This window comes from Artemia sp. Qi Xiang Cuo, chromosome 5 (genome assembly GCF_049724085.1).
Source record: "Artemia sp. Qi Xiang Cuo chromosome 5, ASM4972408v1, whole genome shotgun sequence".
In the NCBI taxonomy this organism is placed as follows: Eukaryota; Metazoa; Arthropoda; class Branchiopoda; order Anostraca; family Artemiidae; genus Artemia; species Artemia sp. Qi Xiang Cuo.
Genome location: NC_142798.1, coordinates 50025002 through 50049470, shown reverse-complemented (window position 1 = coordinate 50049470; position 24469 = coordinate 50025002). Strand labels below are relative to the sequence as shown.

Genomic DNA, 24469 nt, shown 5'->3' with positions numbered 1-24469 from the left:
GGCAACACTGCACTTTAAAATTGGGGTGCACTTTCCAGAGCGCAACAATCAAGCTCTGGCAACGCTGCTAGATGTAGAATTCATTTCGGCCATATCGCTGCTGTGCACAAAGAATACAATCCTCTAAGGTAATTAAATCTTTCTGTCTGAATCTCAGTACTTACTAAGTCGCTAAATCCCAAGGGAATTTTAAGTTCAAGCAGCAAAAAAGTCAATAGCAAGTAAATAAAATAAGCCGATTATAAATGTCTGTAGGGAATCGCACAGGTTGAAACCTTACTTTATTAAAAGGTTAATATTCAAAAACAAGGTGTTTACACAACGAACTCTCAATGAGTGTTTGTTTTTAGTAACTATACATGTTAATTAAGCAAAAATTTTTTAACTCGCTTTTAATGAAAACATGTCTTTCCTATTTCGGAATAAAATCGATTGATACCTCAGCATTTCCAGGATGGCAAACCCTTAAGTACCAAAATAAAGATAGTCTTTTACACTTAAGCTATTTAACCAATTATTTACACCTTACAATCATTTACTTACTCTTTTATACTTGAGTTATTTAACAATTATTTACACTTTACAATTATTTAATTACTCTTTTGCACTTAAATTATTTAACAATTATGCACATTTTACAATTATTTATTTACTCTTTTACACTTAATATTACTAAACAATTATTTACACTTTACCATTATTAACAATTAATGTTATTTAACAATAATAAAGTGCATAGTACATTTTTGATTTACCTCAGTTAGAGCCAATGTCATCATAGTTCTTCCTCCCATACTGTGACCAACTAAGGTTGCTTGATTAATCATCAAAGAGTCCATCAGATACAGGATATCTTCTGCCATTTCATTATAACTTACTGAATGTGTATGAGGGCTTTCTCCATGATTTCTAGCATCTATAGTGATTACCTAAAAGAAGTTAGGTTACCTGCCATATTTAGGGAACCGAAATTAAAATCTATAGTTAGTTACTCAAAACCTACTATAACACTAATTAAAACGATTTGCATAAAATAACGAGATGCATGCAAATCAAGAGAGAAAAATTTTCAAAACGACATAAAGCAGACTAAACGAAGAGAAAGAGATAGGGAAAACGGAATAAAAGAGTGAGAAAAGGTACAGAGAAAAAAAGCGGTATTAGAAAATCACATGAGGGAACTTTTTTGAAATACAATATATAGCCTGGACCGTTCCATATTTCCAAAACCAAAATAGTAAAACTTTAAAATAATAGTTAAAATATTTTTCACAAAAAAAACTATCTGGGATAAAAATCTAGAGGGCTGTAGAGATTTCAATATAAAGTCGTTAAAGCGTAACGGTTTATAAAACCTATGAAATGAGGAATTTTAAAAATATTTTATCATGTTATCCTTCAAAACTAATTTAAAATAAATCTCCATCATAAAGTTAATCCCGTCATTGCTGATTAGATCCCCAAGAATTTGGCCAGGAGCATATGAAAGGATATGTGCTGCTTGAACAGTGGGGAATGAAATTCGAGAGTATGGCAGCAAGATTCTTCAATACATTAGAGAACAAATGTGAACACCTCTGACATCCTCTAAAGATTTTTTTCTATCCTCTGTTCAAAATATATCTTTAATGAGCTTCAAAATAATATAGAAACACCATTTCAAAACATTAACTTTGGCCAAACAAAGTTTCTTTTAAAACCGCTAATTCCTGATGCAGCAGTGTCAGTCTACACAAGAGGATGTTGATAAACATTATTCCCCTGCAGTTAACCATCAAGTAGCCTCAAGCAATTTAAACTGTTTTAAAAAAAGGCAAAAAAGCGATTTCGGCTCAGTTTATTTATGATGGGCATGAGCCAGGCAGATGTAAGGATGATCTAATCGACAGATGCATTTACAAGAGAACCTCATGGCAGTAGTTCCTGTCGTTTAACCTGTCTGTAATTCCTGGAAACAAAGGAGTGTGAGTATATAAAAACGGTGACCGAGTATGAGGTTGTTCTGCGATTGAGAATTTTTGGATAGTAAAATTTTTTACCTTAGATGATTTTTAGGAATTTCTGTCAGCTGAAAAGGCAAACCTGAACATGGCAAACTCAAGCTAGTCTAAGCTCATCAACCAAGGCAGGACACGCACTAGCAATTTAAGCAAAGTCCAGCCTTGGATTGTAGCCTAACCCAAGACAAACAGCATTTGGTGATACACCGCAGCTTTCAGTTTTTTTTGTTTTTTTTTTAATGACAGGTCCAAAGTCAAGGCATGAGCACCAGGGGGGAAGCCATGAAGCTAGGTTGAAATCCTGAGGCCGTTTAGCTATAAAGCATAGCTTTCTCAAAAACTAAAAAGAAAAAAAATCCCTTAAAATAATTCCTATAGCTTACTTCATTCAAACTCTTAATAATATGGTCATTGATTAAAAAGTTCATTACCTGTCTTTTTGTCTTCATGTGAATGACTTTTGCCAATGACATCCAATTTGTTTTGGATCCCAGCAAGCCGTGCATTATTATAATAGGAGAATTGGTTTCTTTCGGGTGCCCCAAGGGAAGTGTAGATTCGTACGAATTATAGGCCAGACTAACACTCCTAAAACATTGCACCAATCAATTGTAATAGCCATTAACAATAAAATACATAGCATGTGAATGACTTTTGCTGATTATATTCATTTGTCTTAGGTCCCAGCAAGCCATACATAATTACAAGAGAAGAATCTCTTTCTACTGGATCCCCCAAGTGAAGAGTATATTCTAACGATTATAGGCTATTCTAGCACTTGTAACAGTAGCATTTATTAATTGCAATATCTACTATTAATGGCATATATTGTTCAAGGAAGCTTGTCTTCCTCCACTTTCTAAAAAAAAAACTATATCTAAATATACACTATATGCACATAGGATTGCTATGTAGAGAACCTTCCCTAAGTCGGACCAAAGAAATCAGTTTCAGTTTGGGAGCCAACCAAACAAGAAGGCCCCCCCCCCAAAAAAAAAAACAGTACCAGTTCATGTCCATACAAAGTTTAGCAATCAGATTTTATCCCATCAATCCTTAAAACTGCCAAAGATTTCTAGTCTTTAATAGTGTTCATTTAAGCTACTCTGAACAGATAAAACTGTCATTTTTATGGTGTGAAATATGCTTGACAGCTGTATTTATACAGATCCAGCTAAGAGCATTATACAGATCCATGCAAAGAATTATCAGCTGATCAGCTTAACCTCAGCTGTAGCAAAATCCTGAAATGTATTGTGAATGCTGAAATTCTGACACACCTTCTGTCCAATAATATATTCTCACCAGACCAGCACGACTTCCTTCCGGGAAAGTTGCTGGAGACCAACTTACTTGAAACTTACAATATCATTACTGACCTTTTGGAGAGGGGAGGACCTGTTGACCTTATTTTGCTTGACCTTGCCAAAACGTTTGACAAGGTGCCCCACAGATGCCTTAGGGCCAAATTATTGGCAGTTGCCCGCCACACTGATGTAGTAGAATGGGTAATGAATTTCCTGACAGATCAAGAGCAGCAGTTCCGACTTTTCACTGATAATCGTGATAAAGTATTCTTTGAACCATGTGACATTGTCAGTGGAGCTCCTCAGCGTACCATCCTAGGCCCTACCCTCTTCCTCATTTACATAAATGATATGACAAAGGAAGCCATAAATAACATCACGCTTTACGCTGATGACTCTAAGCTTTTTAGACCAGCCGTTCAACAAAGCCTGCAATCAGACCTCCAGAGAATATAGAAGTGGACCAGTGAATAGCTGCTCAAGTTCAACATCAATAAATACAGCATCCTCTATTTTGGCAATAATAATCCTCACCACCAGTATACCATGCATGACCAGAAGTCGCAGTCAGATATTCAGCTAGAAACCAGTCATGAACAACGAGACTAGGGAGCACTTGTTGATGAGCAACTGAAGTTCCACAGGCATTGGCAACAACTGGTGTCAAAAACTAACTCAAGTCTAGGCCTGCTGAAATGCACTATCACCAGCCGCTCCCGAACTGTCTTCCTGAGACTTTACAAATCTATTGTTAGGCTGCTCTTGGACTGTGTAACATGTCTGACCTCTCCCTTCTACAAGCATGACACCAGAATAACTGAATGAGTTCAAAGACATGCCTCCAAAAGCATCATGGGTCTGCAAAGTAGGCTGTATGATAAGAGACTAGAACACCTAAAACTACCAGCGCTGGTCTTCAAACATCACAGACAAGGCCGTACCCAGAGGAGGGGGGGGTAACCCCCCCCCCAAAAAAAAATGTTTGTCTGACTCGTAAAAACGTTACAAAAATGGATATAAACACATTTTGTATGCGTTTTCTTAGTTTGTTTTTCTGTACCCCCCCCCCCAACAAACATCTTTGAGTAAAACCCCCTCCGAAAAAAAAAATCCTGGTTACAGCCTTGATCACAGATGTGATATGATGCTGACCTACAAATATAATAGTCAACCAAACAACACCCTTCTCATGAAACATACAGGTCAACACAATACTAGAGGACACTTGCAGAAGCTAGCAAAGCAGAGAGTGAAGACCAGAATGCACCAAAACTTTTGTACCGAGTGTATTTCCAATAACTGGAACGACCTTCAAGACAAAACCATGACTGCACCCACTATTGCCTCCTTCAAGTCAAGACTTGACAAAGAATGAAACAACAAGCCATGGAAATGTAAGCAATAAAGTCCATCCCTCTCAGCTGCCAACTAATGCAACATCCCTGTGCCCATATCACAGTGACGTTCCAAATTACATTGATGCGGAGCAGAACAGATCCAGCATGGACCTCATTTTGCTCCAAAATGCAAATTAAGGTAAATTATTTCTTACCATATACAAAAAGAGTGGCCCTGTGACCAGACCCTACCCATAATGATGCTGGTGTAGCTAAGGATGAATTATATGCTGAATTGCAGTAGCAGTCTCTTTTATTTTGCAGAGCAAGATTACCCAATCATTGATGAGGAGTTCAATGCAAGAGTTGGTTAGCCAGATCAGACTATATACAAAGTGCTTGGAAATTTTGTACAAGGACATAGATATGAAAATGGGTAGAGACATGTCAATTGGATGCCTTGATGTTTCATCTTGCTGCTATTAATCTAGATTGTACAGAGCCTTAACCCACAGCATTGACTTGCAGATGACAGTAGAATTATCTCAGATGCAGAGCTCACCTAAGCTATGCTTTATAATGTAGTGATGGTGGTCTCCAAGTCAACCCAAAGAACGTCAAATTTATCATAGGCAGCGCGCTAGCGCTGCCTAAATAAAGAACGATGTGGCCACAATGCGTTTTTTTTTCCTTCTTCTTTCTTCGACAGGCACTTCGTATCGAAGGAGTGGTCGTAGAAACTTCGAAAAGGACTCATTCGATTGGAAATTGGGATAGCTAGTGCCCTTTTTAATAGTCGAAAGTGATTGGAGGGCAACTAGGCCCCCCCCCTCCCACCATTCCCCAAAACACATCCAATCAAAATTTCGAGATAGCCATTTTGTTCAGCGTAGTTGATTTCCAGATAGAGAATATCTATTTGAGGAGGACACTCTCCCACAACCCTCGGGGCAAGGGTTTAAGTTATGCCCTGAGGGTATATAAGAACAATGTTGGCACAATGTACCATATATTATTTTTTACTTTAGAGCAGGGCACTTCATATGGAAGGGGTCGTCGTAGAGACTTCAAAAGGGGCTCATTCGATTGGAAATCGAGAGTTCTAGGGCCCTTTTTAATAGTCGAAAGTGGTTGGAGGGCAACTAGCCCCCCCCCCCCCCACGCCCATCATTCCCCCAAACACATCCAATCAAAATTTTGAGATAACCATTTTGTTCAGCGTAGTTAATTTCCAGATAGAAAATATGTTTTTGAGGAGGACACTCCCCCAAAACCCTCAGGGTAAGGATTTTAAGTTATGGCCTGGGGACATATAAGGTTTTTATAGAAGGCGTTGTCGTAGAAACTTCAAAACAGGCTCATTCGATTGAAAATTCGAAGGGCTAGTACCCTTTTTAACAGTCGAAAGTGATTGGAGAAATAGTCCCCCCACGCCCATCATTCCCCCAAACACATCCAATAAAATTTTGAGATAGCCATTTAGTTCAGCGTAGTTGATTTCCAGATAGAAAATATGTTTTTGAGAAGGACACTCCCCCACTACCCTCAGGGCAGGGGTCTTAAGTTATGCCCTTGGGGTATATAGGGTTTTTATAGAAGGCGTTGTCGTAGAAACTTCAAAAAAGGCTAATTCGATTGGAAATTCAAAGGGCTAGTGCCCTTTTTAATAGTCAAAAGTGATTGAAGGGCAACTAGCCCCCCCCCACGCCCATTATTCCCCCAAACACATCTAATCAAAATTTTGGAAGCCATTTTGTTCAGCGTAGTTGATTTCCAGATAGAAAATATGTTTTTGAGGAGGACACTCCCCCACTACCCTCGGGGCAAGGGTTTTAAGTTATGCCCTGGGGGCATATAAGGTTTTTATAAAAGGCATTGTTATAGAAACTTAAAAATAGGCTCATTCGATTAAAAATTCAAAGGGCTAGTGCCCTTTTTAATAGTCGAAACTGATTGGATGGCAACTAGCCCCCCCCCCCCACGCCCATCATTCCCCCCAGCACACCCAATCAAAATTTTGAGATAGCCATTTTGTTCAGCGTCTTTGATTTCTTGATAGAAATTATATTTTTGAGGAGGACAATTCCCCACAACCCTTGGGTCAAGGGTTTTAAGTTATGCCCTGAGGGCATATAAGAAAGATGTTGGCACAATGTACTATTTATCATTTTTTTTTCCTTTAGAGCTTGGCACTTCATATGGAAGTGGTCGTCGTAGAAACTTCAATAGGGGCTCATTCGATTGGAAATTGAGAGTTCTAGTGCCCTTTTTAATAGTCAAAATTGAGTAGAGGGCAACTAGACCCCCCAACCACGCCCATTATTCCTCAAAACATATCCAATCAAAATTTATAGATAGCTATTTTGTTCAGCGTAGTTGATTTCCAGGTAGAAAATATGTTTTTGAGGAGGACACTCCCCCCACAACCCTCAGGGCAAGGGTTTTAATTTATGACCTGGGGGCATATAATGTTTTTATAGAAGGCGTTGTCGTAAAAACTTCGAAAAGGGCTCAATTGATTAGAAATTGGAGTGGCTAGTTCCATTTTTAAGTCGAAAGTATTTTTTTTTTTGTTTAGACCAGGGCACTTCGTATTGAAGGAGTTGTTGTAGAAACTTCAAAAAAAGCTCATTCGATTGGAAATTCAAAGGGCTAGAGCCCTTTTTAATAGTCGAAAGTGATTAGTAATATTTTTGTTGGTGTTTAGACCAGGGCACTTCGTATCGAAGGAGTTGTCGTGGGAACTTCGAAAGGGGCTCATTCGATAGAAAATAGAAAGGACTGATGTCCATTTTAATATTCAAAAGTGATTGGAGGGCAACTAATCTCCCTCCAACGCCCACCCTCCCATTTGCGCATTATGTTTAAAAATTAAATGTTGCCTTAAGATTTAATCAAAATACACTGTGTTAATGCTAATTCCCAATAAGGCATCTCATCAGCATCCGAAGAACGACTGAGGGTATTACGTTCAAACTTTCGGGGCTACTTCTGCTCTTTAAATTTAACCAAATCAAAATAGCGTGAGTGTATCCAAGGTATCAAAGAAAGTAAACAGATTTTTTTGCGAATGGTATCAAGTTTTTCATTTCAGGTCAACTAGAGGAGGTATGAAACTGAATTAAACACTACTATTTGTGTCCAGAATTTTTAAAAGGGTGTTTGTTGTTAAAAATTGCTGAAAATTTTTCTCCAGCATACGTAAAGCCGGAAGAACTATCAAGTCTTAAAAAAACGAAAAGACTTGAAATATTATTTTCTATTCCCTTGAAAAGACTATAACCATTTAAAACAAGCATAAATTAATTAAAAAACTTTTTCAACAAAACAAGTTTTTAAAAAATGTAAAGGACTCCATTAAACAAAAAATGAGCAAAAATCAAATCAAATAATCTACCAGGCGTGAAACTACCGCAGATCTGCATCGATAAATAAATGAAACCCAAAACGAACAGAAATTACAATAAATAACCGAGTCAAACTCGCAACGAGCAGAAATTAACATAAGTTGGGCTTAAAACCCTATGTCTTCCCAAGGCCAGAACATAATTTGCACTTTACTGAAAAAAATATAAATGTTTTTACTTTTATAACTTTAATAAATCAAATAATATTAACATTTTAATTACTAAATATCAGTATATGTATATTAAACTGACAATGCACATTCATTTGTATTTTTTAGTAAAGTGCAAATTACGTTCTGGCCTTGGGAGGACATAGGGGTTTTGTGCCCAATTTATGTTAATTTCTGCTCGTTTTGAGTTTGACTCGGTTAATTATTGTAATTTCTGTTCGTTTTGGGTTTCATTTATTTATCAATGCAAATTTGCAGTAGTTTCACGCTTGGTAGATTATTTGATTTTATTTTTGCTCATTTTTTGTTTAATGGAGTTCTTTACTTTTATTTGAAAAACTTATTTTGTGGAAAAAGTCTTTTTAATTAATTGTAATAAAACAACGGACCTTTTTTTTGTTAGCTGTAAACCAAGTAGCCTTGGAGTAGGTTGACAGCTTTTCCAAACCTTGCCTTCCATCTGTCTGGATAGGTTTCTGACACTGATACCCAGCAGAGAATAAAGAAACCTCAGGGAGTTCTTGTTTTTCTGCACAAAGCGAAATGGAGCCCCCATGAAATAGTTGTTCAAATCTATATGGCCTGGGTCAAAACTATTCTTCTTTACAGACTGAAACATGGCCCACAAAGCAGTAGCAAGACAATACACTAAATGTTACTGAAGAAAGAATAGCCTGCACAAAACACTAATGATAGATATGCAAAACTTTACACCAGAAGTATGAACAGAGCAAATGCAGAGCATTAAGAGAGATACAGCCAAAACTCAACATCCCTGACTAAAATGGTTAAGCCATGTTTTATGAGATTAGCCAGAATATCAACCATACCAAATCCTTCTGACAGAACCTCTTACCTTGTAGAAGAGACATCAAACCAATAAGTAATCGTCAATGGGCAATACACTTTAAAGCCATTTCTTTCAAATGTATAGAAAATCAATTGCCTAAATTGAAGTTTCAATTTAGAATATTGAATAAGTTTTCAATAATGTACTTTTGGTAATTTAACCTTTCAAATAGACAGGAGGGACAGTAACAAGAAACTTAGTTCTTCTGTTAAAATATATTTTTTTTTTAGCCTTGATAATTCTGATATAGAAGACAATTTTGCTTGTTTTGGACCAGCAAATTTATAAAGGTTCAGCTTGATTGGTAGGTCGGGCTGTGTCTGTCTGCAGTGGTACATCATTCAAGTACCAAGCAAAGTGAAAATGCGATCTGATCATCTAAAGTGGTTAAGTGGAATCTTAACAACCTTAAAGGTCTTGTAAGTTATGAAAAATATACAACTAAACTTTTAATGAGAAAAGGCCTCCATATTCAATTATGTAGTTTTTGGTAATAGCAGGTACTGAATTTAAAAAAAAAAAAAATATGTGCAAAAAATCACCAAAAAAAGCTTGAGAAGATGTAACTTTTCTTTGAAGATGTAGTCATCTTTGGATATTATAGTGTAGAATTTTTATGGACAAAAAGCATTGTTTAGTTTTGCTATCTATTTTCATGGTTTAATGCATCAAGACTGATGAAAAATTGGTTGTGCCCTAAAAGCTTCAGAATTTGAAACCACCAAAACACAAATTACAGTTTTTTGGGTATTAACAGAACTGTGATGGGTCTAGGTGACAAAAACTACTTTTATTTTGATCTTCTGGGTACTTTAAGAGGAAGGTTCAGAAATATGGCAAACAACTGCAAAAGTTTTTTGGATGTGCTTTTTGTTTCTTGTATATTTCCTTTGTTTTTTATATTAGTTTAATTTCATCTTTCCAGAGGCGGATCCAGCCTTTCGTTCTGAGGGGGGTGGGGCGATTCTTACCGAAAAGAGTGGGGGTAGTGTCCTTTTTGTTGGCCAAACAAGGCTGATTTCTTTCGCGTTTTAAGTGTCCCTGTTGGTCTCTTATTTAACGAAAATGGAGTTTTCATCTATTACAATAATGCTTACAAAAATTTGATCAACTGAAAACTGTTTACAAGAAAAATTCAAGCTTCCTGGCTCCACTGTTTGGAAACCTGTTGATTACCCTTTTAATGCTGATATTGATGTCAGGGTGCACATTAAGGAGGTACAAACTGCTGAGTCTAGTTTGCCGCATCTGTGCTCTGAGCCAGGTTTTCAGTTTGCATAAAGTTGAGAATCTACACTCAGTAGATGCCACACTCACTGGAAGAGATATGAAAATAGCAAGAAGTGAGCTGACATAAGGATATAGGTCTCTGTCACATTCCTTGGCAGTTTCTTCTGCTGAACAAGAAAATATACCACCTACTCTTTTAACCCAAAGCCATCTACTTCTCCACACATATGCTTCTGCTAAAACAAGCATTGCACTGGAAGACAATATGGAACTTGACCATACATATGACAGAACTTGACCATACATGCTACAGATCTCTTTGATGGAAGATTGCAGCAAATCATCAGTACAATTCCTAATATTCGATGGCAGCAGTATAGGTAACCGGAAAGAGTTCAGCATGCCTCTTGAGAATCAGCTCTTTAAGTCACTTATGACTGAGTCAAGCATAGGTAGAAAAACAGCCATCGATAATATTCATCAGGTGTAGTATGAGGAGGATTATTTTGATGAACCTGTCCTTGTGTAATCCTTGGAACTTCAACAGACAATTGGATTTCATCAGACAATTCTTTTACTTGCTCAAATACTCTTTGTCACACGTTTCCCATCACTTTTCCAGAAGATCTAAAAGATCGGAAACGTGGCCATTGGCAGCACCCAAGTCCAAAGTCTTCTTCTGGAATAGCCAACAAGAAGGCAAGGTCAGAACGAAAATGCTCTGTAGACACTGAAGGGAAACCACAAATTCCACACTATGTAACATTGTCACAAGCATCTTGTGCCTTCAGAGTGATTACTGATTCACTCCAGTGACTGATGTGTTCCAAAGACTGGATGATTTTTGGAAGTTCAGACACAAACTGCATAAGTGACTCATGCCACTTGATCCACCTTGTCTTGCATATTCCCATGAGCTTAGTTTTCAGAACCTTATTCAAGACATAATTTCTCTTTGCAGATGCATAAAAAAATGCAAAAATTTCTTTTATAATGCGTATGACATTTCTGATGCTCAAAACAGCTGAGCTTCTTGACAAGGAAAGGTTCAGGGTGTGGTTAAAGCAGAGACAACGGGACGCGTTTTTAGCTTTTTTTTTCTGAACTTCCACTACAGCACCACATTTATTTAATATCATCATTGCACAGCCATCCATCCTCATTCCAACTCAGTCAAGTAGATTCTAACCCATTTCTTCCAAGAAGCTTAAAACTAGCTAGCCAATCACTTTTCTGTTGACAGTTGGCTCTTTGTCTGCAGCAGAACTTTCAAAGGTGGCATGATCAATGTCAACAAAACCTATGGTTATTGCATCTATGCATATATGCATCTATGGTTATTGAAGGCATAGCAGAGAGCAAAACTAAGTTGCAATGAATGTGACACATCTATTGTCTCATCAAAAATGATGCTGTAATACATAAACAATAAGTAGAACACCAGGGAAATTTTTATACAAGACAGTGGAACACAACTTTAAATGAATATTTCGACCCTATATCCAAGGGATGTTCTCAACAAAAAAAATGAAGAGAATAAAAAATAATATAAAAGAAACTTACATTATAATTCAATCATTAAAAGTGAAAAGAGTTTTTTTTTAAATTACCAGCTGTAATTCCTTGCTGACTTTACTCTCTCTAGAATGACACCTATTACTTCTTTTGCACAACACTCAATCAACTGGTTTTGAATTGTTTTGCTGATATAGGTAGCATTTTTTACCAATATTATCAGTTGTTCCTTTAATTTACTGTCACCACTTTCAAAACAATAATGTAGCAGTTCTCAGAAGTTCCCTTTGTTGGAAAGTGGCATGTCATCCAAATTTAAGCTGCCATCATCCCAATGACCTCTCAGTGGAATATTCTGTCTTCCTTGAAATATGATTGATTCCAGAATTGGCATAAGCTCCTCTCTGTTTTCTGTTACTTGCTTCATTTGTTGATTGTTAATGTAGTTATTTACAGATTTGTGCAGAGAATGGTAGGCTCTTAGGAACAACTTTCCAGCTTCTACTGCATCATAATGGTACTGGGAAGAATCACGTACTGTCAGGTCTCCATCTTTTCCCAGTAACTTAGCAAATTTTGTGACAGGCTTTGTGACCAGCTTTTGTAGGGCAACCTGTCTGTTTGAACCCCTGCTAGCCCAAGTTACAAAAAGAGAGCTATATATGCAAATAGGCCTTTCTGCTAAGCAGAATATACAAGCCAGTGGAAACTCTGCAATTGTTCAGGAATTGAGAATTGTTCAAGTACCTTTTTTCCTCTTTCCCCTGCTTTAAATGAACAGAATGCAGCATTTGGTATCCAATTGGCAGTTTCCATGGCCTCTCCAGAAGCTTGCACTTTATTTGGTTGTCAATGGCATGTATTGCACCAATGTGGATCCCAATATTGTTTTCCAGAAACAGGTGAGGGGGCAGTGTTGTTGGATGATCACTCTGAATGCTTACAGGGTAAACAGAAGATTACAAAGTGTCTGGAATGTGTCCATGTTTGTCACTTCCAACAGAACTAATTGAAGAGCTACTTGCAGTTACAGTTGCACTATCCATTCTGCAAGAGTTTGAAATGACAAAGCTGTCGAGCATCTTTCATCCATGTTTTCCCAACATTAATATCACTTAAATAATGAAAGTCTTTGTGACAGACACACATTCAAATTTCACTATACACTGGATCAAAATGTTTGTTTTGACATTTCAGAACATTCAGAACTGGTTGCATTGCATCTCAAACAGGGAGGCAACTGGCAAGAACTAGCTAAAATTTACCAGGTAATCTGTTGCTATGCTATGAGGTGAGAAATACGCGAGGAGGAAATGGGAGTGGAGGAAAAGCTGTGGAACAAACATAATGTGAGAAGGTTTTAGAGTCTAGTTACAGTAGTTCAAACATGCATTAATGCAGACTTCCACAAGTGCAGTAAAATAAAAAATTACAGCATGTCTAGGGGGAAGGCAATCCCCCCCCCCACCCTTGGATCTGCCAATGCCTCTTTCTAAATCAATAAAGATTTACAGATGTGAATTGAATATGCTTGAGCTTTATTATTAAATTTTTTGACTACCTCAGTTATAAGTTTTTCTTTATGCTATGTATTTCTATACTTCCACTTCATTAATAAATAGAAAGGTACTGTGGTCTAAGAAAGCATCTACATAGGCCTACAAGCAGGAGAAGATCAGAGTAATTTTGTCACTTTTAAAATTGGAGAAATAAAAGGCCAGTAATGAGGCAGTATGTATTTGAGATACATATTTAAGTACTTTTTTCCTATTTGAAATATAAAATACTTTGACACCAAGCATCAATTATCATCCTGCCATAGCATAACCTTGTTTATCAATAAATTGTATCTGAAATAGCCTATCACAAGAACAACCAAGGGTATTAAGCTTAAACTTTCAGAGCATGTTGAAGAAGATGTTAAAAAGTGGTCTGAGGCTAGCCAGTCCCCTCCCATTCCTTTTTAGCTGCCCTCAGTAATGTGATATAGCAGTGTTCAGATAGTAAAGTAAAATGGGTAAATTTGCAGGTGGCACTACAATTTAGCTAAGATGAAAGTGAAAACATCATTTGATGCCTTTTTTATGCTCTTTCATAATTTAATAATCATTTCTGTTGTAAATTGTATCTTGAGCTCTTAAAGGTGCCCCCAAGGTATTTCATTTTGTAACCACACAAAGAAGTTATCAACACTAGTTATGTTTTTGAAAAGTTGTTATAAATATATCACTAGTTTATAAATAAGTAGTTCAAAATTAATATATTCCAAAAATACTGGTAAAATTCTACTTTAGCTACTTTTGACTATCTTGGAAAGGGGTTAGATTAGGAAAATGAAACTTTCAGGGATGGGTCTACAGGCTAAAGTATGTCCAGGAAGGTATTTTGAAGTACCTACTTCCACTCCTTCTCCCTCAAGAGGGTCCTGAAATTTGCCTACATGACAGGTCTATACCTATTGAAATTTTGACAAAACAACATTTTACCTTAATTTTCAGTTATCAGTTTCTTTTTCTCTAGCTTTAGCTCTGAAAATACAATTTCAGTTATTTGAGCAGAACTTTAAGCCATATCAATGTTTTTTTTCCAAAATTTAGGAAATGTATCTGCATATCTTTAAAAGCTTATAAATTGGGATTGAGCAAAGTTGTGAAGCTGAAAACAATTTTGTTGTACTTCATTTAAGCAGAAGATCTATTTTGCAAGGTTTCACTTCTATAACTAAGAGATTTTTAAAGGTCATCAAAGGTCAGGACCCTCTAGAGGGAGAAGGAGTGGAGGTAGGTACCGTACTTCAAAATACAGCAGCAGCAGCAGCAACCTTTTAAGAAAATCGAAATATATTTTCTTGTGATTATTATCTATTCTAATCAGCAGTTGTACCAAACCAATTCTGCTCAAGACATCCTCAGGGCTATACTGTGGTGTTTATCCTCCCCCATAGTATAGTGCAGACGGTTTGATATCATCTATTTTCCCTTCTTGTTTTAGTTTTATTTCTGTGTTTAAAGCTTTGTCCAATAGGCAATGTTTAGAAGTCCTCCAAAACATAAAATCCCCCCAGATCCCAAATCGAATTCCAGTGGAAGTGCAATAGTGAAATTTACCCGTCCTGGCAGGTCAAGGACGCTCTCTCAAAGTTTTACTGATATCTCTAATTTAGAGATTAGGACGATGATAAGTGTAGGGGCTAATGTAACCATAGATGATAATGGGTTTCAAGAGGTCCTCTCTAGAAGTTCTAAAAGGAAAAAAATCTCCCCAATTAAAAGCATTTCGCCTCTCCCTGCTCAAGATCCACCCTCCAAAAACTTAGGAATCTACCTTAAAATTACTCCAACTGCCCCCTTTGAAATAAAAATGATCACTGCAATAAGAGTTGCAATTTTTAAATTGCTAAAAGCAATGTTCTCTCTTAACATTAACCGTGATGGATCTCTGCTAATAGCTGTAGAAGATCAGAAATCAGCGGATACAATAATTAACCTTAAATCCCTTCTAAATAACCCAATTATTGCATCTAATTGGAACCCAAAACAATCACCAACAAAAATAGTAGTGTATAATGTTCCCCCAGAGATATCTACTCAGGAGTTAAAAGAAGGCCTTTCAGATAGGGCTGGAAACACAATCCCAGTTGAGGATGTTACCCAACTTGGAAAACCCAACTCTAATGGCCTAAAAACTAGTAGATCCTTCTTATTCACACTGAAGGATAAAATTGATATCCCAGAAAAATTATTCCTATTTGGGCAAATCAAACCGCACAAGGAATACAAACCTAAGCCTATTCAGTGTCAGAAGTGTTTCAAACTGGGACACACAACAAACAAATGCAATGAAATTCTCCAAGAGTGTAGTAATTGTAAATCTTTCCATCCTAAAGAGCTGACAACTTGCAACAACACTCAGCCTACATGCATCAATTGCAAAGGCCCACATGAATCTACAAATAAATCATTATGCCCTGCATACAAGAAAAGAGCTCTAACACTCCAAATATCAACAGAGAAGGCCATCCCATACCCCTTTGCAGCAATGGAAGCAAATGCTGTCCAACGATACCAAATAAAGCCTGTAATGAAACCAACCAACACTCCCAAGTCAAGTGCCCCCAATGCATCAAGCACCCCATATAAAACACCATCCTCTAATCCCCCTAGCTCAAATCCCTATCAGAAGAAATCACCAAGCCACCACACATCATTGTCCGGTGAGATGAGGCCAGCCTGGCCCTCCCTCCCAAGAACAAACACACCAGAAACACAACCAGGAATCAATCCCTTAACCAACAAACAGGATGCACTACCAAAAATGCAATCCCCAAATATATGCTTATTCATTCTAAACTGTAATGCAGTTCAGGCCATGAACATACATCCACTACAGAAAACAAAAATTATTGCAGAATTGGCAAAAATCTACATCCCAGATGATATGCTCATTCAAGCAAAAAAAGATCTTGCTTTACTGTTAACAAAGCTGAACATTGATACACAGTCGTATGAAGAATAAATCAACAACACAACATTTATCAATGCTCCAATGGAATGTAAGATCACTCACAGAAAATAAGCTAAATGAACTAATATCATTTATGAATAATAATTCAATTAATATTGCTTGCCTCCAGGAAACTCATTTAACCCAAAATCAACAAATTAAGTCTCTGGGATATACTATCCTGAGAAAGGATAGATCTTCAGAGAGAAAAGGAGGTGGTGTAGCTTTATTAGTTAATAATAATATAAAATTTTGTGGCATCAATTTTCCAGATTTTGAAAATGATGTTGATGTAATTGGTATAAGTGTTTGGCTGAATAATTTAAAAACCTACATAATAAGCTTTTATAACCCTAATGGCCAAACTACAGATGCCAAGGATTTCTTTAATTATATAAATAATTCTAATATGTTAAAAAATATCATTATTTGTGGTGATTTCAATGCCCACAGCCTTTTGTGGGGGAATAAACCAGCAAATAAAGCTGGTAAATTTATTGAGCATATGGCTTCAAATAATAATGAATTAGTTGTTGCTACCCCTCCAAACCTGAATACCTATTTCAACCCCAAAAGTGGCAATTTCTCCACAATTGACCTACAAATTGTGTCTTTAAATTTTTTGAACAAAATTTACATAAATAAAATTGATAGTCTATGTACAGACCACTTTGCTATAGTTTGCTCCCTAAATGAACCTGCTGAAACTTTATCTCATACATCCAAATATATCAACACTAAAGCAAATTGGTCTATTTTCCAAAATAAGCTAAATGATGAAATTACAAGTTTCACCCAAAGTTCATGCATTTCTAACACAACAGTTGACACACATGCTGAAGCGTTGACATCTTTACTAATAAATACAGCTAATCATGCTATCCGCAGGAAAACACCTAAGAAAACATTCCCTAAACAAATTCCTAAAGCATGGTGGACAAATGAGTGCCTAAATAAATGGAGGATAAAAAAGGCAGCTAGGACTGAATTCATAAAAAAACCAACACCTACTATATATTTAAAAAAATTACAAGCAGAATCTAATCTAAAAAGGACTATAATAGATGCTAAATATAAATACTGGAATAATTTTGCAAATAATCTCTCCAGAGAAACAAATGAGCCAATTATACATAACGTCATAAGCCACATATGTGGGAAAAAGACTTCTCCCAACCCACTCCTGTATGAGCTTATACATAATAATACCCATTATGACAATGATAATGAAAAGGCTAACCTATTTGCAACTCTTTTTGTTAATAAGCTAACATAAAATAATCAAAGCAAACTGTCCACAATTCCTATGAACCCTAGTTACCAACCCCGCCCAGGATCCGAGTACATAACTAATCCATTTTCAATCCAGGAATTGAATAATGCAATACATCATATTAGGTCCAAAACTAGCAGTAGCTATGACAATATACACCATACATGGATAAAGAATCTCACAAATTCATACAAACAAGAACTGCTAAATTTTTATAATCACGATTGTGCATCTTATAGGTTCACAAATATATGTAAATGTTCGTCCCTCCTACCAATCCTAAAGAAAAATAAACCAAAAGATAACCCTGAGTCTTATAGGCCCATCATGATTACACCTGTGATGGGGAAAATAATGGAGAAAATGATTTATCACAGACTCCTCTGGTTTGTTGAGAAAAATAACTTGATCCCACACACTCAAACTGGATTCAGGAAATACCACTCCTCAACAGATGCTTTCATTTTGCTAACAAATGCAATAAATGAATCTTTCTCAAAAATAATATCCTAGTGGGAGCTTTCCTAGATTTTGAAGGAGCTTATGACAATGTGAACCACCAAATCCTTTTAAATAAACTTGCAAACCTTGGAGTACCTCCTAAGCTAGTATCCTTTATTAAATCCTTCATAGAAGTGCGAAGTTTCATTGTTTGTGTTGGTTCAGCCTCTTCACCCCAAAAGACAATTTCCAAAGGCCTACCTCAGGGAGCAGTCCTCAGTTGCCTCCTTTTTGCCCTATATCTCTGGGACATGAACCTACCCCACACGAATCTACAATATGCTGATGATTTGGTGCTATGGTCATCTGGCAACACCTTTCAGATAGCACAGTCAAATCTGCAAAAGTCACTTTTCCAGTTTGAAAAATTCTCTCAACATTCAGATTTACCCATTGCACCCACCAAGTCAAAAATAATCCAATTTCACCGGAAGCGAAACCATGTTAATGCAAAACTAACTCTAAATAAAACAACTATTCCAGAAGATAATAATATTAATTACCTAGGTCTCATGCTTGACCAAAAACTTAATTTCCACCTCCACATTTCAAACACAATAAAAAAATGTTATAGAAAAACAAATATACTAAAAAGACTTCTTTCCACACCTTGGGGTTGTAAGGAGAAAACCTTACTCCAGTTTTATAAATCACATATAAGACCCCATATTGACTATGGGCTCATTGTCTATGGTGCATGTGCAAAGACCCAGATGCAAAAAATTGAAACAACACAAAATGATATAATACGTCTCATATTTGGTCTTAGGAAACCCACAAGCACCAAGTCTCTGCTTATGGAGAGTGGATTAACAACAATAAGGGAGAGACGTAGCTTTCTCTCGATAAAACATCTTACAAAAATTGAATCAAATAGCTCACACACATTACATAATTGGTTAAGAAATCCAGCCATGTATAGAGTTATTGCAGATGAGTATGCCAATATTCAAAAGAAGTTCCCTGTACCAGCAAATTCTATTGCACCTACTTTCCCCCAATCCCCTCCATGAAATTGGTCATTTCCCATAATAAATACTGATTTTTCAAAATAGAATAAAGATTTAACCCCCATTGCTTTTGTCCAGAAAAAATTTGCTGAACTTAATACAATTACCTATAAAAATCACTTCCAAATATTTGTTGATGGGTCAAAAATGGATGAGAAAGTTGCAAGTGGTGTTTTCCTTCCTCACCTGAAAATTGCAATGGGAGAGAGATTATTTAATAATTTATCTATAATGTCTGCTGAGTTAAATGCCATAATCATGGCAAAACCACCTTAAGCAAAACCAACCTTTGATTGAAAATTCGAATAATATTATCATCTAATCCAACTCTTTATCAAGCCTTGAGTTGCTGGCCTCAGCTCCTCAATATAAGTTGGACATTGACACTTATCATTGTCTCAGTATTATTGATAATCTTGCTTCAAGTGGAATAAAAACTTACTTTCAGTACATTCCTAGCCACTATGGCATAAGTGGTAATCATCAGGCTGATGAAATAGCAAAAAATGCTATAAATATTGACCAGCCAAGAGGGAGACCAATCCCAATTAGTGATATTTACCGATGGAGGCTATCAGATATTAATTTTAATAAGATTAATCCTATCCTTTCCCCCTTTCTCAATAAGTATCTTTCTAAAATTTATCATGGAATTTGCTCTGTAACAAATGGACTAAATTTCTTTGCATTCTCATATAAGCTTTCTAATTCAAGTGGTTCAATTCCCTTGTCCCCTCTTTGCAGGCATTGTAATATGAATAATGAAACAATTGACCATTGCCTATTTGAATGTAATATGCTGACGTCTGCACAACATACCTTGCTTTGTAAACTGTTAAAATACTTCAAACACCACAAAATCCCACTATCAGCCAAGAGCCTAGCCAACTCTACCTGAACACAGAGCATAGAAATTGACATCTATCATATTATATTTGAACTCCTAGAGTCGAAAGATCTGCTGAAAGATATCTGAATATATCTAATAAATATGAGGCAATCAAGCCAGTAGCTCTGTAGCCCACAGAGTGAAGCAAAAGGAAAAGGGCTAAATAGTTATACTGAAAAGCCCGCCTGCTGTTAAATAGAAGAAGAATACCTTCCTGGGACATATTTTGGCTAAGTTCTACCAAATCATATTATTGAGTTAGGAATAAAGTGAATATACCATTCGATGCCTTTTTTCTATGCTGATTACAAATATAATAATCATTTCTATCAGAAATGAATTTCAGCCCCCCCCCATATATATTCCAATTAAGGGTTAGGTTAGGTTGGGTTAGGTATATATAGGGGGGCTGAAATTCATTTCCAATAGAAATGATTATTATACTTATAATTAGCATAAAAAAAGGCACAAATGGTGTATTCACTTTATTCCTAACTCAATAATATGATTTGGTAGAACTTTACCCATATTTTAACCTGTAGACCCATCCCTGAAAGTTTCATTTTCCTAACCAAACCCATTTCTAAGATAGTCAAAAGTAGGTAAAGTAGAATTTTACCAAAATACTTATTTATAACAATTCAAACCTCATTTATTGGGCAACTCAAATATAAAATGATCTCCTAACATTTCAAGTTTTTCAAATGCCATTGACAAAAATATCACTGAATTTTGAAATTTGAAACTTTGCTGTCAACAATTCAGGGTATATATTTGCACATTAGGGGGGTGGGGTGGATAAATTTGATGGTAACTTTTCAGTGGGGCATATAATTTAGTTAGGATGAAAGTTAAAACATCATTTGATGCTTCCTTATGCTCTTTCATAATTCACATAGGCTAAAATACCTTTGGGGCCCCTTTAAGGGCTCAAGATGCAATTTACAACAGAAGTGACTATTGAATTATGAAACAGCATAAAAAAGGCATTAAAAGACATTTTCACTTTCATCCTAGCTAAATTATAGTGTCACCTGTAAATTTACGGTATTTGTTTAGCCTTGTGACACCTCATAAGGAGACATGTTAAGAAAACAATTCTTACTTTAAAATATGTATAATGATCCTAGTTCTTATATTATCCAACAGGAGAACCTTTATCATCAAGTCTTTCCTCTAAAAATCCTCAAAAGAGAAAAAGTTTCCAAATATCACCACATTGAAAATTCAATGCTTAAGTCTTTTTAAATTGCCGCCTAATAAGTTCTTTTATAGATAGCGTTCATGCCGGTCTTTTTAATATTTTTTTTTTAAAAAGCAGTGGTGAAGGGCAAATAGCAGTGGCGTAAATACAAAATATTAATAGCAGTGGCAAAAATCAAAATGCTGTATTTTCGGCAAAAAACCTAAAATACAAAATATGCATGGCATTGAAAAGAAATGAAATAATAGAAAAAAAATTATATAAAAAATCCTTTGATTTTGAATTGAAGTTATCAGGTTAGGTTAGGTTTCAGAATTCAAAATTTCTATAATTTAAATTTACCACTACTTTTTCTTTAAACACGTTTTTTGACACACATGCTAAACACGTGCTATACGCTATCTATAAAACAACTTATTTGGCGGCAGTTTACCGCGGCAATTTCAAAAGAATTGGGCATTATTTTGCTTTTAGCGTGGGCTTCGGAAACATTTCCTTTTAAGTTTGAAAAAGAAGGATTTTTAGATGAAAGACCTAATGATTAAGGTTCTCCTCTTTGATAATATAAGAACTAGAAGCATTATACATGTTTTAAAGTAAGAATTGTCTTCTTAACATGTCTCCTTATGAGGTGTCACAAGGCTAAACAAATACCAAATTTACCATAAAATGAAGTACATTAAGGAATGATTAACTACAATTCTTTGCATATTAAGAAGTAAGAATTGATAGCATCAATTCTTGCTTTTTTTCTATGAATTGGATCAAACTAACAGTACCTAAAGTCAAAACCTATGTTTTGTATGCTAGTGACAGACTTAGCAGGTCCCTGTAGGCTAGTTCGCTTACCCTTTCCATCTTCGGAAGTCCGAAAAAACTTTCCAGGATAAATTCGGCATAAATAATCTTGAATTCATAATAAATTGGCTTCTTATAATAATAATAATCTTGTTTAACTAAAAATTAAGCCCTGTCTAACTTTTCCAGAGATTATACTTTTAAATTATTTGCTGACATGAATGTCAATACATTAGATGTCTCTGGCGTATAATTTTATTTTTTACCAAATTAAAGATTCGCCAAAGGTAGTAGAATCTGTGTTGTCACTTATACCGCATTTTGCGGTATAATACCGCAGAAATACTGGACTTTTTTCTGATCATACCGCATATCGCAATTATACCGTGAAATGACATTGATCAGCGTATTTATACCGCGAAATGACTCTTATCACTGAATTTATACTAAGTAATGTCACCGTACGGGAAAAGGGACAAATCTTTGCTCTCTACTTCTAATGATATATGGCTGGATAGGCTACTGCGGAACTCGCTAAATTTTTCGTTTTCAAGGCAGGTATATCAGAGGATCCAAAAATAGAAAATGGGACAATAACGACAGCATACACAGTATTTCTGGAGAAAGTGCTGAAAATGAAGCAAATATTGATAAATAAACTTTTAATCTAGTTTAAAACAGAAAAGAGTAAATTATCCTCTTCCAATTTTCTAGATAATGGGTGGTATGCACGAGCTATTAGTGATGAAGAACGGTTGAGAGGGCCAGAAAGTGGGAAAAAGATATGAATTTATCATTGGGGACAATTTACCCTCTTTATATATCGAGTAGGTATCTAGGGGATGTCTTTTTCATTTTTATTCCACCTTTCTTGTTCAAAATTCATGGCAGAATATACCACTTAAGAAAATAATACAGAATAGTATCCATTTGCTAGAAAAGTAGCAAGGAATCAATTGCTTTTAAAAGTAAGTTTTTGTTGAAACTACTGGCAATGTATTTACATTACGGGTATCAAAACACACCATAAATTATAACGTGTTTCGGTAGAGAGGATACGGCAAGAACACCGCATTTTCATCGACCGGTACCGCTTTTTGGTATCAGTCGAGTGGCAACACTGAGTAGAATACAGATGTCAAACTGAGCAATTTGTTTGGCACCCAATAAATTCGGTGCTTGTACTCGTCTATCTTCAGTTTCTACAGAAAATGTTTTCAAGGTTGGTGCAAATAAAAGGAAGCTTATTCACCACATTTGGTGCTTACAAAAGAAATCCAAGAGGATTAAATACAAAGTATGAAATTATCATACGTCTTCTTTCAGTTTAAACCAATGATCGGTTACATGTATTGCTAAAAATGAGCACGGATTGGCCGTTTAATATATGGTGCGTTTTCCAATTTTAGATCGTCGGTTTTTAAGTGCTTCAAGTTCATTTGAATTTGTGACCGTCATATTCTGGGCTTCAATACAGAACCAGGAGCACTGTAGTCTACTTACTCTATTAAAAAAAAAACCAAGAATAGAAGATAGAAAAATTCTTCATGGTGGCCAGGCAAAAAAAAGACAAAACGGTGTAAAGGCAGAAGCCCAAGGGCCTAGAGAAAAGTAGATTACCAATATATCACAATTTTCATTTTAAAATAGAAAATGAAAATATTGTGAATTACAGCATGAACATTTAGCAGCTTTTGGGAGGTGCTTCAAAGTTGGAATTGTTTCGTCAGTAAATTTAGATTTTTTTTTTCCCCAAGTCCTAGATTCGTACACTAGTTTCTCTTTATGATATAGCATCGTATCTGAAAGCTTTTTTTTTGAAAAGTTGCCATATTAAACAAAGGTCTGCCCACTAGAATATCTGTTGTCCATACTACATTTCTAAAGTGGATCAAAGTCGCATTTATTCACTGGTTGAGTAGAAATTCGATTTGTCTTTTATTCCCTAATCTGATTTAGCCTACGAAATGTGTTTTGTCATTTCCAAGACAAAAAGTCATATCCCATATTTCTACAATTCTTCAGAAATTCTAAAGTAAAATTTAAAGCTTTTATAATTTTTGTTCAAGAACCAAAGCTTAGAAAGTTTTTTTTTTAATTTAGGCTAAGATTAAAAGTATATTTGGAAGATAGGAACAAATTGCTGCAGTTAATGCAGCTTAAGGAAAGGCTGAAAGTCAAGGGAGGAAAAGAATGGTCTTATTACAGTGCGAATGCAAACTGCATTTACATTTTGTCATACCCTGGGTTAACCCAAATTCAATTCTTCGTTTTAGCCTCGTAGCCAAAGTTACTTGGAAATTGCTTTTGAACACGATAACTATAATTACTATTAAAGGGGCTCACACTGGTTTTTACCTGGATCTGACTGGATCTTACAAAATGTTAAAATAGCGAAATGGTGTTTCTAAGTTCTACAAAAGACAATATGTCTAATGAGTGAGACTTTCATGAATAAATCTAAATTATCGCCTG

General features: G+C 35.9%; 1 protein-coding gene across 1 annotated transcript in view; it reads right to left on the bottom strand.

The window, feature by feature from the left end:
* LOC148952228 (sn-1-specific diacylglycerol lipase ABHD11-like) overlaps positions 1-22179 on the bottom strand; it is a 46805-nt gene extending 24626 nt beyond the window's left edge. Inside the window, exons 1-3 of the mRNA XM_089089686.1 lie at positions 22046-22179; positions 2432-2588; positions 756-929 (exon numbers count right to left, since the gene is read on the bottom strand). Coding sequence (XP_088945812.1) covers positions 756-929; positions 2432-2588; positions 22046-22113 — 399 coding nt within the window. The 5' untranslated portion in view covers positions 22114-22179. The remainder of the gene's footprint in view (positions 1-755; positions 930-2431; positions 2589-22045) is intronic.
* Between the last annotated feature and the right edge of the window lie 2290 nt (positions 22180-24469).